At 42.4% G+C, this 13,451-nt stretch overlaps 1 protein-coding gene across 1 annotated transcript in view; it reads left to right on the plus strand.

The window, feature by feature from the left end:
- The window catches only part of CCDC39 (coiled-coil domain 39 molecular ruler complex subunit), a 28,375-nt gene that overhangs the window by 13,552 nt on the left and 1,372 nt on the right, over positions 1-13,451 (plus strand). The window contains exons 11-19 of the mRNA XM_082224026.1: positions 632-796; positions 1,306-1,443; positions 1,641-1,849; positions 5,539-5,662; positions 7,963-8,122; positions 9,684-9,790; positions 11,402-11,542; positions 11,726-11,905; positions 12,082-12,155. Coding sequence (XP_082080152.1) covers positions 632-796; positions 1,306-1,443; positions 1,641-1,849; positions 5,539-5,662; positions 7,963-8,122; positions 9,684-9,790; positions 11,402-11,542; positions 11,726-11,905; positions 12,082-12,155 — 1,298 coding nt within the window. The remainder of the gene's footprint in view (positions 1-631; positions 797-1,305; positions 1,444-1,640; positions 1,850-5,538; positions 5,663-7,962; positions 8,123-9,683; positions 9,791-11,401; positions 11,543-11,725; positions 11,906-12,081; positions 12,156-13,451) is intronic.

Genomic DNA, 13,451 nt, shown 5'->3' on the forward strand with positions numbered 1-13,451 from the left:
TTATCCTTCAGTTATAAAATATATTTATCTGATAGTAAGTGTCATTGATATTAGAGGAAGCTATTTCTAAAAAGGAAAAAAAAATCCATTTACTTGGAGACTAATTCCATTTACCTCCAAGTAAATATGTTTGGAATGGGATTGTATGATTTCCAAATCAGCTTTTTGCTATGGCTCCTCTGAACCATGGCTGCTTCAGGGTAAATTTTTGAAGCGATACAAGAGATGAACATGCCCAAATCCTGTTATTTGTTAATGGGATTTGTATGCATAACTCCTATGCACCACTTTGAAAATTTACCCCTTTTTATCAGCATCTACTGGTAGTGGTAAGATTGCTACTCAGCTGTAAGCCTCCCTAAAGCAGACTCTCTCTGGGTTGGGGACTCTTTGTTATATTTTTAGAAGATTACTTGGGAGCCAACATTGCACACCATCCATTTTAAGACAGTCTACAAATGAGAAGGCCTATAGGCCTGAAACAATTGTACAGGAACAATTACTTAATTAGGTGCCTGTCCTACAGCTAATTTTTTTGTGTTAATGTTTTAGCATGTATAGAAATGACTCTAATTGTTTGCTTTTCAGCCTCTCTGTTCATTTTATATTTTGCCTAAAATATTTTTAACAGGATTTTTACATACAGCAAGTTGAGAGAAGGCTGTCACGCTTGCATGGGGAGCTTAACACAGATGAGAAGCAAGTTTTAGAAGCAAAAGTTGCTGAACTTTCGAAGATAGCAGAAGAAAAGAAACAAGCATACAATACTCTACAAGCACAGCAGAAGAAACTCCAGGTAGTATGGCTTTTCATCTCATGGGATTGCACCTACAGCAATGATTAATTTATAGCCCACATAATGGTCTAATGTAACTCATTGTTTGGAACTCAGCACATTTGTCCTCAGCCAATATCAGGACAGAGGTGTGGTTGGGAATGCCAGTTCTATAGGGGGAGATCTAATATAGTGTGAGCAGGCATCCTTGCACACTTCTCTTTCCTCTTCTCTAGAGGATCAGGGACCATTTGAAGCATATTTTGGGGGTGCTTGGGGAATGCTGGAGTGGGGAAAAGAGAAACTAGACATCTTGTGGTAGTAGGTTTCTGTTATGCAAGCAGATGGACATCAGTAGATGTCACCCATGTTTCGGGCTTCTTGGAATAAGGAAGGGGTTTAAATGTAACCTCAGATGCCTGAAACCTAAATACATTTTGCTCAGGTAAGGATCTGGGATGTGGCAAGGGTCTACTGATAACAAAACAGTATTTATGACCAAACTAAAAGCAACTCTTTCTTTCTTTCAGAATGACATCCATTTTATCAAGTTGGCTATGACTAAGACTGGAGAAGAAATGGCTGGCTTGACAACCAGAGTAGATGAGCTAAATCTTTTCACTGAAAAATCAGAGAAGCTACTAAAAAAAGCCAGAGCAGATAAGCAGGTATAAATAAAAATAATTATTATAATGCTGACCCGCACAGATTCTTGGGTTCTTTGCACTGACAGACTGTCCATGGCCCTTGGGCATACCTAAATAGATGTGTCACAAGTTTGGAAACCAAACTATTAAAAAAAAAGTTACATCTCAGGAGGCTTTGGATTTAGTGCCGAATATTCTTTTTCTTTTGCCAACTGAAGGATATGTTGATTGAAGATAACCTCCTGAAACTGGAGCTGAAACGTGTAAGAGATACCCTGTACAACAAGGCAGAGCAAGTTCTTTCCCTGGAAAAACGGAAGCAGCAACTTCAAACGGCAATGGAAGAAAGAACTGCAGATATCAAAGTTCATAAGGCAATGATTGAGACACAGATAAGGATAATAGAGCAGGAGCGTCAGACTTTGAGGTATTTGCCCTATGTGCTGCATGGCGGTGGGAATGGATTTCTCTTTTCAAGGAAACACATGATATTGAAGGAATCACTTTGGAAGACCAACTTTATACTTGCTGCCTTTCTCAGCCTTGGTAGTTAGCTAATTACAGTGGTGCCTCGCAAGACGAAATTAATTCGTTCCGCAAGTCTCTTCGTCTTGCGGTTTTTTCGTCTTGCGATGCACGGTTTCCCATAGGAATGCATTGAAAATCAATTAATGCGTTCCTAGGGAAACCGCCTTCAGACCAGGTCCGGGGACAGTCTGTCCCCGGACCTCTTCTGAAGGCTGGGGGGGGGGGGACAAGGGCTTTTCTTCCCACCCCCAGCATTTTAAAAAACCCCGGGACAGCGGAGGACTTCTCCGCTGTCCGGGCGATCTTAAAATGCTGGCGGGCGGCATTTTAAAATCACCCCGAGACAGCGGAGGACTTCTCCGCTGTCCGGGGCGATTTAAAAGCCCCTGGGAAGGCAGGCAGGGGGGACGAAGACTTTCGCCCCCCGCCCGCTTTCAGAAGGTGTTCCCCCCCCCTCCACCCCGCTTCGGGGCAGCGTTCCGAAGCGGGGTGGCTGGGGCAGGTGTTCCCGCCCCCCCGCCCCGCTTCTGAGAAGCGATCTCCCCGCAATCACTTGCTTCAAAAGAGGTCCGCAACCTCTTTTGAAGCAAGCGGCTGCGGAGAGAAGCGATCTCCCTGCAGCCGCTTGCTTCAAAAGAGGTCCGGGCTGCCCCCGGACCTCTTTTGAAGCAAGCGGCTGCGGAGAGAAGCGATCTCCCCGCAACCGCTTGCTTCAAAAGAGGTCCACGACCTCTTTTGAAGCAAGTGGCTGCGGAGAGAAGCGATCTCCCTGCAGCCGCTTGCTTCAAAAGAGGTCGTGGACCTCTTTTGAAGCAAGCGGCTGCGGGGAGAAGCGCGGCCGCTTGCTTCAGAAGAGGTCCGGGGGCAGCGGGAAGCGCTTCCCGTTGCCCCCGGACCTCTTTTGAAGCAAGGGGCGGTGGGGAGAAGCGATCTCCCCGCCGCCCCTTGCTTCAAAAGAGAAGACCCGCTGTCCCCGGGGCAAGCTTCGTTTTGCGAAGCAAGCCCATAGGGAAATTCGTCTTGCGAGGCAACTCGAAAACGAAAAAACCTTTCGTTTTGCGAGTTTTTTGTCTCGCGAGGCGTTCGTCTTGCGGGGTACCACTGTACTGATGTACCTGTGTGATTGGTTGTCAGGAATTGCTATTACTTTGCTGCTTCTAAATTTCCTTGTACAAGAACTCTAGACACACTCAATACTTATTCTCAGGCAGGGTTCTGTTACTAGGAGCCTGCTTTTATGCCTGCCTGCTTGCTTGCTTGTTTATCGCATTTGCACCCTACCTTTCTATAAAAATGTAAATCAGCAAAGGGCCCAATAAAGGCTAGCTACAGTCAGTTACAGAAACCAAGATACGAGCTTCAAGGACCTGGTTTTCTACAGCTTTAAGAAATCGGGAAGTAAGAATCTTTGTGCAGCGGGTGGTTAAAGCCAAGTGGGAAATCAACACTCAACCAGCTGATTTGGCAGCCCTTTTTTCCATTCTCCTCCTTCCATCCACAGCCCACGCAATAGGAAATTAGAGTGATTTAGTGTGACTGGAGCTTAACCCCTCGCCAAGCAGGCAGGCTCTGTGTGTTTTTCCTGTGATAATTACATGACTAATTGGCACTTGCATATAATTTGATTTGGGGTTGCTTCCTGCTGTTGCTTATTCTCTCTGAGCAGTGGCAATATTAAGATACAATCAGCAGGGGGCAGCTTCTGCAGCTGTAAGACTGAAATGCCAAACCTTTAAATATTTGGGTAAGGTTCCTTGGATGGCAGCTCCCCACGATGCGGGAATTTGCAATGTAATGTTGAATTTGTCTCCTTCTGTGTGTGGGGATTTGAGCCAACTGTGAGTCGGGAGGACTGGGTACCAACAGCAACTACAATAGATGGGTATACCACTAGCCTAAGTACTGTGTTGTCTGTTTTCAATAGCGACATCATCCACTCTGCTTTAGGGTTCACACACAGTCTCACTAAAGGGAAGATGTCCCCAAGGATGTATCTAGATGGGTAGCATTTGGAAAGTCTTTTACCAAGGCAGCACAGACTTCATCTCAATCTACAATTGTTAAATTTAACAAAAGAAAAGTAGCTTTTGTTAACGGAAAAATCCAAGGGCTTCCTTGGACAAAAAACAAAGACACCAACTTGGAGCAAAACAGCAGCCTGTAGGCTTGGCCTTTATTGAACTGTTGCAACAGGGTGCTCCCCTCACTTGCAGGAGAGAGGAAAGACACAGAAAAATGGTGTGCAAGGCCTTATAAAAACTTTTGAAATTCCCACCCTGTAGATTAAGACCACCCCCAGAAACATCATGCATACATCACAGAAAGGAGGGGTTGAGGGAGGAGTTGTGGTGGTAACCTGAGTGTCCTGTCACCTGGCTGGTTCCCCCTTTTCCCCTCCCCATGAGTACTTTCCAGGTGACAAAGGGGAGTTTCCAGTTTCCTGCCCCCAGAGGGAAGATCTGATCATTGTCCTTTGTTCCAGTCCATGCTGAATCCACTCCCGTATGCAAGTTCTTTGTGATCTTGATTGTCTTCTGTCTAGGACCATCAGGGTTGGCATAGCAACTGGGCAGGGCTCCTGTGGATGTGCTGGTATGCTCAAGGGATTATGGTGGCCTGTATCAAACCTTCCCCATTTTGTAGTCCTTCCTTCATGGAGTAAAATAAAAGTGGAACAGTGCAAATCCGATGTATGGTTGCTTTTCTATGAATTTATAACAGAAGCATAGTGTATGTAGTGTGTGAGTGTGAGTGTGTGTGAAGTTTGTACAAACTGAATGATTGGGGGGGGGTTTCCTGCAACACTATGAAATAGGACAGTTCTCTGCCCCAAACCATCTCTCAAAGCGGCTTCTCCTCACTAGATGAGCTGACGGCCAGGATTTTGTGCATACATTTGTATGTAGTTTGTAGCCCTGCTCTTACTTGGCAGTCACAGGAAAACCAAAAAGACATTTCAAAGAAAGGATCACATATGTCTGTGGAAGCTCCATGGTCCGGGTAGGAGGGACTGCCGGGAAACCCAATCTCAGTGATGCACAAAGGCTTTCCCCTCTAGCCTTCAGCACTGTCCATATGTTCTATGGACATGAATGGGCCTGTAGGTTTAATAGCCTTTTTCCTCTACTGATTGGAAAGGAGGATCTTTGTGGAATGCTCTCCTCAGGGAAATGCACCTGGCACCATCATAGTCAGGCTAAGAAAATTTTATTTACCTAGGCTTTAGGTGCTTAAGTTAGCCTCTGCTGTGCTGTTAATCTTTCAGTGGGGTATAGTAGGACTTGTTTTTCTTACTGTTGGTTGAACAATTTAGATTTGTATTGTATGTTTTTTAAAAAATTGCTTTTAATTGCTTTTAATTGCTTGCATTTTATTTTGCTGTAAAGTTGCTTTGAGTTTTCTTTTGTATAAAGCAAGTAATAAAAGTGAAACATAATAAAATAATAATTACTTTCAAGTCAAGCCCCAGTACCCCCAACAGGTGTACCTGATTTCTTAAGGAAACGTCGTCTCACTTATTTATGACCAAGAGTTAAATGATTTTCTTTCAAACCTGTTAGTCATTTTCTCCTATTCTTCTCAAATCAGTTCTGAGTTTCATGAGCGACTGGGTAAAATTGAGAAATTGAAGAGCAGATATGAAATCATTACCGTTGTCATGATGCCCCCAGAAGGAGAAGAGGAGAAAACTCACACTTATTATGTCATCAAGGTAACCTTCCAGCTTGGATGCTGCCCATGAACTTGTTGAATTATCCATACTTCATCTCCAATCTCTGCTGTTTTCATTACTGGGTATCCTGCGTCTATTCAGTGTAGGATTGGACTATGGGTTGGTTCATAACTTCCTGATCTGCCACTTCAACATAGAGATCACTGAAGTAATCTCATGGATTCGAGGGATTGTGCAATCATCCCAAGGGTAAATGAGAGAAAATATCCACAACTATCTTCAAAATCAGAAGGAATAGACAGGGGGGTGGGGGGTGGGCCAAACAACTTTTTGTAGTATTTCTGACTACACTTGTTATTGAAGAAGGAAAATGTGGCACTTTTGACATTGGCCTAGGAAGCAGAAGTGTGTGTTGCCATTCAGTCTAATCTTTCCACTGGTGGGCAGGGCACGTTACAATTTCAGTGCCATTTAACAGTAAGGGTGTTGCTTTATAAGAGGAGTCTGTGGTCAAAACCTTGAGAGAGGTTTCATGTGACCATGTGTGTGGTGTCTCAGAAAAGGCTTGTGGGGGGGACTAAATGTGTTTATTCCTTTTCAAAAGTTATGAACCATAACAAAATCTCCATCACTCCGCCCCTCCCCTTGGATCAACCTTTTCATTGGGTCCTGATCCAAAGTTGGTAGACTGGGGTCAGATAAAATTTCTTCATTGGCCACTTCTGACCATATACCTAGAAGAGTTTGGATTTGATATCCCGCTTTATCACTACCCGAAGGAGTCCCAAAGGAGCTAACATTCTCCTTTCCCTTCTTCCCCCACAACAAACACTCTGTGAGGTGAGTGGGGCTGAGAGACTTCAAAGAAGTGTGACTAGCCTAAGGTCACCCAGCAGCTGCATGTGGAGGAGTGGAGACGCGAACCCGGTTCACCAGATTACGAGTCTACCGCTCTTAACCACTACACCACACTGGCTCTCACCTACACTTAGGGCTTATTAGCAGCCCCCTCCCCATTTAACTGAACTCTGATTTATCCAACTGTTTTAGGCATTCTTTTGAACTGAATAGGTTGCACATTCTCTCCCCCTGCTTTTTCATAGCTTCCTCACACACTTTTCCTGCATACCTCATTCAAAACATGCTGGGTACTATTCATAGGGTTTTAGCTCCACTTTTGCCTGCCCTTCTGCAAAGTTGTTTTTAAGAAAGTATGCTGCACTTTGTTCCCATGCTGCTCTTCTTATTATTTAGGCTTGGAATAGGTTTGAAAAATAAAAGTATCTATTAAAGGTTGAGTAACTGCAGCCTATCCCACTCCTTAGGTTCTGTGACCTATGCCCACCCTACCGTTTCATGAGTCTTTTGGGGGGACAGGCAGTACAGTGGTACTGATGGATGCGAACGGGATCCATTCCAGAGCCCAGTTCACATCCAGAGCAGAATGCAACCCGCGTCTGCGCGTGTCGTGATTTGCCGCTTCTGCTCATGACGTCATTTTGAGCGTCTGCGCATGCGCGAGCGGCAAAACCTGGAAGTAACGTGTTCCGTTACATCCGGCTCGCCGCGGAGCGCAACCTGAAAACACTCAACCTGAAGCGACTTTAACCTGATGTATGACTGTAGTTTTAGTGGAAAACCTCAGGGTTGCTGGGTGGCCCTGTTAAACATTTTCACAGGTGATTCACAGAACCTTCCTGCTGTTGAATTGCCATGTATCAAATATGCAGCACATTTGCTGTTGATTCACGCAAGCCTAGAAATCTTTGCATATGTCCAGATTTTCACCCAGGATTGAAAACAAGCAGTGTTATGAGGTGTTATTAGACAATATGCACTTGTGCTTAACTACTTACCCCTTTCTGATAGAGGATTCACAAACCCTCCAAGTGTCCCTATTTTCCAGGGACAGTCCTGGATTTACAGAAGCTGTCCCAGAATGTACCAATTTTCCTTAGGACGTCCCTATTTTCATCAGAGAAATGTTGGAGGGTATGGAGTTAAGCGACCCCCGAGCCAAGGCGATAAGTAACTATACAACCTTAAGAAGACATCTGAAGGCAGCCCTGTATAGGTTTTTTAAAAAAATGTTTAATTATGTTTTTATATATGTTGGAAGTCACGCAGAGTGGCTGGGGCAATCCAGTCAGATGGGTGGGGTATAAATAATAAAATTGTTGTTGTTGAATAGGATGTCCCTCTTTTCATTGGAGAAATGATGGAGGGTATGGATTCTTTAATAAATACCCAAGTGTAATACTAGAGTGTAAGGCAGACGGGGACTGGGTATTAATCTTGAGATTCTGAAATCTGTTAATACTGATTTTTCTTCTTTCAAGGCTGCCCAGGAAAAGGAAGATCTTCAGCGTGAAGGAGACGATTTGGATGCAAAGATCCAGCTAGCTGAGAAAGAATGTATTGCCCTTGAGAATACTATGCATGTGCTTAATAACTGCAACAGCAACTATCGAGACACATTCAAGGCAGTCACAGAGAAAAGTAAGTAAGTAGGGTAAAAGGCTAAAGTCCAAGAGCAAATGGAGATCAGGAAAGGACTCTGCTTACTAACTGCTCTGCCACAAACACTGCAATGTAATTTACTTTTTTAGTCCTTCTAGGCTCAGAACATGCAATCTTTTCCATGTGATGCAGTGAAGTTATGGATGAAGATGATCAGAGTTAAAATCTTTGCACAACCATGAGCCTCACTGCATCACCTGGGGCTGGAAATGCTTGAGCCACCTAAAAAGATGTTGGATCATTGGGACTTGAAATGCAGGTTGCATTAAGCAACACAGTTCCTTCCAGTGATTTCAGATGTACCTTTTTCTCAGAAGCAATCGTTTCCTAAGTATAAAAGGCAGGTTTAATTACAACAGAAGTAGGCTATGCTACTTACACTGAAAGTGTAGCCGACTATAATATCACAGTACAAACTAGTTTGGAAAACAAACTAAATTGGAACTTTAAAATCTCCCCCTTTTATTTGTACCTGAATATTAAAATAGTGTTTTGATGACAGAGAAAGCATTTGCAGTTAACTTTTGCTCCCTCTGCTGGCTCTATTACTTTATTATTATGCCATCTTCATTAATAAGTTGCGAGGATTTTTGAAAAACTGCCATGTTAGGCAGTTTTAAGAGAGGAACTTCTTTAGCATTTATTATATAAGGCATTAAAATGGTATTTGAGTTGACCATAGAGCTGGTTCACACAACACAGTAAGCCAAGCTATGATTTAGCAAGACTGAACATGCAGACTCCCAGGGACCCAGGAGTTCACAGATACTTTGCTCTGCAACAATCCCTTTTACCACCCTTAGACATGGTGTGTCATCTGAATTTTGATTTGCAGTTAGGGTCTCCCTGAACTAATTACAAGCTGCAACCAAGAGCAAACCTAGAAAGGGCCAGAGGGGAGCAAAGCAAGAACAAGCACCTATTGGGGAACCAGCATATTCACACTGAGTCATAGTCTCCCCAAGTCAGTTTCACTTACTATGTTGTGCGAACCAACTTATGACTACAATCAACACTGAACCAGGGTTAAGCAATGTCTCACATTAGGTCTGCATTAGCCCATAAACTTTTCAGTCAAGCACACTGCATAATATTGTCATTCGGATTAGTATAAGGTACTGTGAATTTGTGTAGATCTGATCACTTTTGACATCTCATTGCAGACTAAATGTTTTGAAGTGGAACAGTTTTGTTATGCTGGAAGCAATTCATGCAGCCTCCTTTGCTGGAACGCATATCCTTTCCACAGTCCATCATTAAATGAGTGTCCTAGACCTTTTAATAATTTAAACATTTTTAAATTAGTGCATGACTTTAACATCTGCTTCTGTTTCTGATCATGTTTATGGTTGATTGTGCCTGTAGCGGTGTGGACTTTCGCCACTTTTAAAAACCCTTGCTTAGTTTACTGTGGTTGGTTCCCTGTATTTATTTAATAGCTGTATTTGACTAGACTGGGTGTTTTTAAAGTAATTTTTCCTGTATGTTACCTAGAGGTAAGGCAACCAATAAATTCAATAAATAATTGTATTTTTAATAGGTGAGGAGCACCAAGAGAAGCTGAAATTGGAAAACGAGAAAAGAGCTGCGGATGAGAAATACAGATACAAGAGAAGACAGATCAAGGAAATCCAGGAAGATATACAGGTAAAGAAACTTCTATCTTAAGCTAAGGTTTAAGCCACTCTATAATCCTTATCCAAATTTAAACTTTTCTAGCAACTTTGTTCTTATATCTATCCACTTCCTCACACTGTGAGGTGCCACCTTTGCTTTGCAATTGGACAGAAAGAGGTGTAAAGGGAGGAATAGAATGAAGCAAATTCTGTGCAAATATCCTATGAAGAGTATTTATTCATTCCATATTTTGCAACTGTCACTGTCTTTCCTACTTTCCTACCAGTTCTTTTGAAGTCGTGTAGATTTTAAATTGCTTTATATATTATTGCTTTATATCATATATATATATATATATATATATATATATATATATATATATATGCTTTCGTAGATTTTCACGGGTACAGGAATGCAGGTTTTGGTGTCTTCGGGTGTCTTCCCGTGTAAGAGTCGGGGTGTCTGTGCGACGTTTCGACGAGGTCTCACTCGTCATCTTCAGGCTGGTGCTTTCGGCTTCTTGTTACTGGAACAGAGCAGAATCTGGTGTTTGAGTTCCTATAAATACTGTTGAGGGGTGTGGTGTATAGCCTCCAACGTTCTGGGCAGAGAGGAAGTTCCTAGATTAGTGTGCCACCCCTCAACAGTATTTATAGGAACAGTATTTATAGGAACTCAAACACCAGATTCTGCTCTGTTCCAGTAACAAGAAGCCGAAAGCACCAGCCTGAAGATGACGAGTGAGACCTCGTCGAAACGTCGCACAGACACCCCGACTCTTACACGGGAAGACACCCGAAGACACCAAAACCTGCATTCCTGTACCCGTGAAAATCTACGAAAGCATATATATATATATATATATATATATATATATATATATATATATATGCTTTATGTATTATGTTGGGAAAGATGGAGGGCACAAGGAGAAGGGGACGGCAGAGGACGAGATGGTTGGACAGTGTTCTTGAAGCTACCAACACGAGTCTGACCAAACTGCGGGAGGCAGTGGAAGACAGGAGGGCCAGGTGTGCTCTGGTCCATGGGGTCACGAAGAGTCGGACACGACTAAACGACTAAACAACAACAACATATATTATGGCAGGAGAAAATCAGGATGGTACCCACTTCCTCCAGTCCACGCGTTGGGTGTCACAAAACATAGGGACCAGGCCCTCTAGAAGTCAGTGTTGGTGATGCTATTGGTGATAAAACTGCACCTATGCATTTGATTACACAGATAGAGGCTCCTCTAAAAACATGAGAAGTAGCAATGCCATTTAAGAGTAGAAGTCGGAGGAAGGCATATTGTTCCAGACTACACAGCCCCTACTAATTGTGTTACCCTTTGTACATTTTTTGTACTTTTTTATTATTGAGTATGTCTTACCTGGTATATGACCCAGAAATTTGCAAGGGTGGAATATAAAGGAAGTAACAAGTAAATCACTAGTTCCTTGAGCTTTCTTCTAACTCTGATATCATACTGTTGTTTTCATTTTACAGATCTGAGTTACAACTCAAGAAAGAGAGAATGTGCCAATGTGTATTTTATTTTATTGTGTAGCATTTATTTATTGTTATGGATTTTTAAAATGGCTTCAAAACAGGTTTATGTACAAACTTGTATTTCTCCAGACCATGCAGGGTAATCTTGATACTCTTTTGAAAGAGGAGGCTCTCTGCAGAGAAAAAATACAAGAGAAAGAAGCACAAGCTTTGCAGTTAAGTAAAGACATAGATGACCAGAAGCCAAAACTAGAAAGAGCCACAAAACAGGTTAGTTTAAATGAAGATAGCACTATCATTATTAAATGAATTGTTTCAATTTCAATCAAAAAAGATAAACATTGTCCGTTACTGCTAAAATATTTACTATATAAAATCTGTTAACATGAAATCTAATTGTTACCATAGCAGCATCGATTAAACAATACTTGTAATACTTTTCTGTTTAAAAAGGTGGCCCGAGTAACTAGAGAGATCCGAGCATTAAAGAGGACTCAATCAGAAACACAAGAAGAACAAGATATTGAACTTCGTTCATTGAAAGAGTTCAGCAGATCAATTGATATAATGCTGCACGAAGTTGCAGAATCAAATCCAGATTTGAACACAATACTTCAGAGATACTTCGAACAGGTACTCTCTTGTGTTGATAAATCTGCTTCCAAAAAACACCACCAAAAACTTTCAAAGACTTGCAGACCTTAAACCCACACCACAAAATACGGCAATTTCAAAGTAATAGCCCAATATGAACTTGGTATGGTTGTTTATATCCAGTAATGGTTAATACCACAATACTTTTTTTTTAGGCTTCTCTCCAGCTTCAGATTTCTTCTCGGCTTAGCTTTCGGTCATCTCCTCACAGCTCATCCTCTTCAAATATGTAAGTGCTATTATAAAAATGTTTTAATCTTTGTTACTGTATAGTGACCACAACATTTATCCAAAGAGGATGGGGGAAATGGTCTGTATGCAAGGTAACTAATCTTTCCTGACTGACCACTTGGCAGGAGCTAGGAAGAGAACACACCAGTGACTCACAATTTCAGTGGGGAATAAAGGGGAGAGTTGATTTGTTACTGGTACTCTGCACACAAGCTGTCACTAAATACAGCAAGTAGAACTTGATGATCTACTGGAAAAGGAGCCCCACTTAATTTTGGTCCTGACTTTTGACCAAAGAACAGTCGTTCAGTGTTTATGGAGCTTACTTTTTCAGCTAGAGCAAAATACAACCATATTCACACTAGTATGGCACTTAAATCACCCTCATGGAGTACTAAGGAAAGGAGTTTTAATTATTCTGTGAACCCCCGAGATCTTTGGATGAAGGGCGGTATACAAATTTAACTAAATAATTAGGCCAGGCATAGGCAAACTTGGCCCTCCAGATGTTTTGGGACTACAACTCCCATGTTCCCTAGCTAACAGGACCAGTGATCAGGGAATTGTAGTCCCAAAACATCTGAAGGGCTGAGTTTGCCTGTGCCTGAATTAGGCCTTCAACAGCATCTAATAACTGGCACACTTTCCCCTGTGGATGGACTTCAAAGGCAGCAGCAAAGGAAAACACGGCAGTATTCAGTGCTAGAGAAGACCCATTATTATTGAAATTTGTTAGTCACTTAATTTTTCCCAAGGCAACCCAAAGCGACTTAAAACCAAACCAACAACCCCCAAATGCATTAAAACCAAGGGGCAGGGAGCGGACATTAAAAACCTCCCACCCACTTCTAAAAGGCCACAGATAAAGGCCAAAGCCCTGGTTATAAAGTTTTTACCTGACACCTAAATATATACAATGACGACGCCACAAGAGGGGAAAGCATGCCACAAACAGGGAGCCACTGCAGAAAAGGCCTGCTCTTATGTTTCCACTCTCCAGACCTCCCACGGAGGGGGCACATGAAGAAGGAAGGACCTTGATTATGATTGCAGGTTCTGGGTCGGTTCATATGGGAAGCGGTGGTCCATGTGTGACAAGCAATTGATAGCAGTAAAAATAAGCTTATTTCAACGATCCTTTTGAATGTGGTGTAAAATGGACTTTAAGAGGCCATTCTTGGCCTAATGCTTTCGGAGTGTTGCTTCATGCATTTAAACATACTGAGCTCATTTCAATAAGCTGTTTCTTAGCATGTGCTGAGGTCATCGCCTTTTGGTGGTGGTGGGGATCTTG

Source organism: Podarcis vaucheri, assembly GCF_965113315.1.
Source record: "Podarcis vaucheri genome assembly, chromosome: 5".
In the NCBI taxonomy this organism is placed as follows: domain Eukaryota; kingdom Metazoa; phylum Chordata; class Lepidosauria; order Squamata; family Lacertidae; genus Podarcis; species Podarcis vaucheri.